The sequence below is a fragment of the Sinocyclocheilus rhinocerous genome, unplaced genomic scaffold (genome assembly GCF_001515625.1).
Source record: "Sinocyclocheilus rhinocerous isolate Xijiao unplaced genomic scaffold, SAMN03320098_v1.1 scaffold1687, whole genome shotgun sequence".
NCBI lineage: Eukaryota > Metazoa > Chordata > Actinopteri > Cypriniformes > Cyprinidae > Sinocyclocheilus > Sinocyclocheilus rhinocerous.
Genome location: NW_015660051.1, coordinates 1,375,779 through 1,380,029, shown reverse-complemented (window position 1 = coordinate 1,380,029; position 4,251 = coordinate 1,375,779). Strand labels below are relative to the sequence as shown.

The 4,251-nt window shown below is 36.3% G+C and overlaps 1 protein-coding gene across 1 annotated transcript in view; it reads left to right on the top strand.

Annotated features, from left to right (window-relative positions):
* Positions 1-3,356, top strand: part of LOC107724828 (fibroblast growth factor receptor-like 1) — a 30,000-nt gene extending 26,644 nt beyond the window's left edge. The window contains exons 6-7 of the mRNA XM_016533903.1: positions 1,308-1,661; positions 2,381-3,356. Of these exons, the coding sequence (XP_016389389.1) occupies positions 1,308-1,661; positions 2,381-2,766 (740 nt within the window). The 3' untranslated portion in view covers positions 2,767-3,356. The remainder of the gene's footprint in view (positions 1-1,307; positions 1,662-2,380) is intronic.
* Positions 3,357-4,251: the final 895 nt, after the last annotated feature.

Below are 4,251 nucleotides of genomic sequence, written 5' to 3'. Positions count from 1 at the left end.
GATGTATAAATATATATATATATATATATATATATATATAAAGTTTAAATAATATAGACAAGATAACATAGATTATAATAATATTAACAAATTGAAGACATTTGTTAATTATATAATTTTAAACTTAACAAACAAATGTTTGTGGTTTGCTTTATTTTTAATAATTAAATATAAACAACAATAATAATAATAATTTATATTATTCCATGGTTTGTCTGAATACTCGATTCTGATTGGCTGGCAGGTATGCATTAAAACCGTTTAATGCACAGGTAGTTCCAAGTCAGTTTAATCACTGTTCTATATTAATGCGCTGCTTTAATTGATGCACACACACACACACACACCACTCGCACATAAACATAGTGAGAGGGAGAGAGGTCGGAGATTGCAGATTGCGTTGCGCACACACAGAAACTTATTGTCGGTGCTGCCCCGCGACTTTAATTAATAAAATAGCATAGATATTAGATCGCTGCATTATCTTCCTCAGCAACGAGGTAAAATCTAAACAGCTTCATTGTTTGTGGAGAGAGATGCACAGACGCAGGTAATTCACACACACAACTGTCATCTCTCTCTCGATAATTCATTCGAATAAATGTGGTCTTACTACACTATTTCATCTCTGTATCTGATTATCCCTTACATAATTGTCATTTTGATATTTGATATTGATATATTGTTATCCAATGCAAGTATATTCATGATTTTTTACATGTGTCTTATTTGTCTACATTTTTGGCCTTAATTTTATATATATATATTTTTTGTGAAATGTTTTTTCTTTAAAAAATTTTACACTATATTTCTTAGTGTTTATTTGCCACTTAGTTCAGTATTATATTAATTGAATAAATTTAATAATAAATTATAAATAAAATACATTTTAATGTATCTGTTAATAAATACATATATATTTATATTAAAATTATACATAAACAATTCAAAATATTATAAATTATATATAATAAATTATAAATACTATTTTAAATCTTATACAAATATATAGCTCACATTCTAAAATGTTTTGATACTTTTATTGCTATGGAAGGTTTGGAGATGACAGAAAAGGACTGGTAGAATGTGAAGAAATTTATCGGGAAATGTTGTGGGCCAGACTTATGAACTTATGTTATACATTGGCACCTCGGCTTAAAAAGTATCCAGTATGCCATTGTTCCAACCATGGTTTCTGTTTACAATTACACCATAATCAGTTACAAATGTGATGTGCATAGGTAATTTCATGTTAGTTTAGACAAAATATTCATACTGCTTTAAGTTGCAGTCTGTTTTCTCCACAGAGCGTACCAACTCCAAACCCATTCTGACAGGTACCCATCCTGTCAACACAACTGTGGAGTTTGGTGGAACAGCTTCCTTCCAGTGTAAAGTCCACAGTGACGTGAAGCCAGTAATACAGTGGCTGAAGCGAGTTGACCCAGGCACAGAGGGGCGCTATAACTCCACACTGGAGGTAGGAGGCCAGCACTTTGTGGTGCTGCCCACTGGGGATGTGTGGTCCAGACCTGATGGTTCCTACCTCAACAAGCTGGCCATCATCAAGGCACGTGACGAGGATGCTGGAATGTACATCTGTCTAGGGGCTAATACCATGGGCTACAGCTTTCGCAGCGCCTACCTCACCGTTCTCTCAGGTCAGCTCCGGTAATTCTCCCCTCAAATCTAGTTGGCTTTACAGCACTAAAATTCACTGTAAAATGATCATAATATTAATTATAAAAGACTAAAAATGCTACAGTAAAAACCTGTTAATTGGTTCACTGAAAGTTCCCTTACTATATTCTGTGAAAAACTGATATTTTATGTAAATGTACAGTACATTATTGTAAATTATTTACAATTTTTAGAAATTAAAAAGAACAAGTCGTCTTTTGAGATTCCTGGAATTCCCTGTGTGACATTTCACATTTGATGGATTTTCATTCAAATAACTGTTTCTTCTTGTTTGTTTGTTTTTCTTCATTTATGCACATTAATGTTACATCTTATGGTGTTTAGAAAAACCATTACGCCTATGGGATGTCCCCACTTTTCACAAAAACAAACCTGTGTGTGTGTGTGTGTGTGTGTGTGTATATAGTGTTTACCTCAGCTTGTGGAAAAGCTACTTGTGATGAACTTTGGTGTTTGTCAGTATATTTAAAAGGTATAAAACAGATTTTTGTTCTTCAGTAGGTTGATATCACGTTATATCACAAATATTTGTGTTTTTAAGTTCAATTCGTAAAACCTAAAATGTTGCTACCATATTTTTATGGTATAGCTACGTTAACCAAAGCTGCCATTTTTACCAGAATTTTAACTTTTTTTTCTTACAGTGTAGCAGTGAATAAATGCCGCTATTTGTTTGCAGATCCCAAGGTGGATAAGGATGTCATTCTCCGCCACATCAGCCCCGGTCTTCCCTGGCCACTGATCATTGGGATCCCAGCTGCTGCCCTGCTCATGGTAGGAACCATCGTGCTCTGGTTGTGCCACAGCCGCAGACGCCAGAGTGCTTTGCCTCCCCGACCGACGACCTATCGAGACCACCACATTCCAGACAAGGAGCCCAGCTCGACCAGCGGCACCAACCCTGACCTGCCCAACCAGAGACTAATGGGAATGGGGCCCCCAGCTCTCAGCGGTCCACCAAAGATTTATACCAAGGTCTACACAGACATGCACACTCACACCCACACACACTCCCATGCACACATGGAGGGAAAAGTACACCAGCATTTCCATTACCAGTGTTAACAGGTTACCATCAGGTTACCGATGCTGCTGCCTCTGTTCTCATGAGCTAAGGGCCACCACTCGAGGACCACAACCGTGCTGTTCTGATGGAGCCCATTTACCTTGAAATGTCTCGGGTCAAGGGAAATGTCTCACACTCAGTAGAGCTGCAGTGGACCTCAACTTTCCTTTAGGTTCTTCTGAGTTCAAAATCAAATAACACCGAATCAAAGCAACCCGAGTAAGTGCTAACAGTCCAAGAACAATACTTGGACCTTTTTGCTATTCAAAAGCCAAGCATTACACAGGAAGTAGAGCAGAGATATTTTATATTTGGAGAAACTGTGATGATATGTGTTAAGCATACTGGTGGCCCTGTTTACAAGGTGTTCTGAACATTAATGTCAGGAAATTAGCAAAGATGTGGAGTTTTCTTTTTCTTGTTTGTTTGTTTCTGTTTTGCAACATTATATTGTGAAGAAATTATGCAAGGAAATGTCAGGGAAAATAGATGGATGACTAAATGGAAAGGGGGTAAGGGCTTCTGTTGTATTACCATTAAAAGGTACTTTGTGTGTGTGTATGTATGTATTCAGCTCAACTTTCTGATGATTGCAGTATTATGCAGTGTTGGGGGTAACCCATTACAAGTAACGCGAGTTACGTAATAAGATTACTTTTTTCAAGTAACTAGTAAAGTAACCAGTTACTTTTTATTTTACAAGAAAATATCTGATTTACTTATTCAAATAAGTAACGCCAGTACTTTTTATATTAAAAGCAAACAAGCAAGCCCAGCCCAGATTTAAAAAGTAACGCAAAAGTAACGTAACGCATTACTTTCAATAAAAAGTAACTAAGTAACATAATTAGTTACTTTTTTAGGAAGTAACGCATTATTGTAATGCATTACTTTTAAAAGTAACTTTCCCCAACACTGGTATTATGTAACATTATCTATGTCAATGCAGTCTCACTGTTTGCTAATTACAGTCGAGGAAGCTATTTTATTTCAAACACATTGTGTATCATTTCAAATTACAGAGCTGTAAACATGGCATTTCTGTTTGATGATAATATATTTTAAGACTCCAACAAAAGCTAGTCAGCAGGTCTTTAGAAACCTCCTGTGAGCCGATATACAAATCTCGTTAAAATCTATAAATGTGACATGTTTATCTGAGATACTGCATGCTGCGATTTTTACTTTGGTGCTCATGTAAGTGTATTTTAATAATATTTTTGTAAGAAATAAATAATTTTCTATTTTCCCCCATGCGTTTACAGTTTGACCCCAAAAGCTTGCGTATTTTCGGTGGGAATTGAAAGTTGGATGCCACCGCAGTGGCTGTTGACTCTCCTCACCCTCCCTAACACGGCCTCAGACCACTGTTAGTTCAACAGGCTGAGGAATGCAATAAGAAAATCAAGTTATTCTTTTCGACACCAGGAAAGGAGGGAAATATTCCCAGCAGGATTTGATGGGTATTAATATTCAGATAGGGT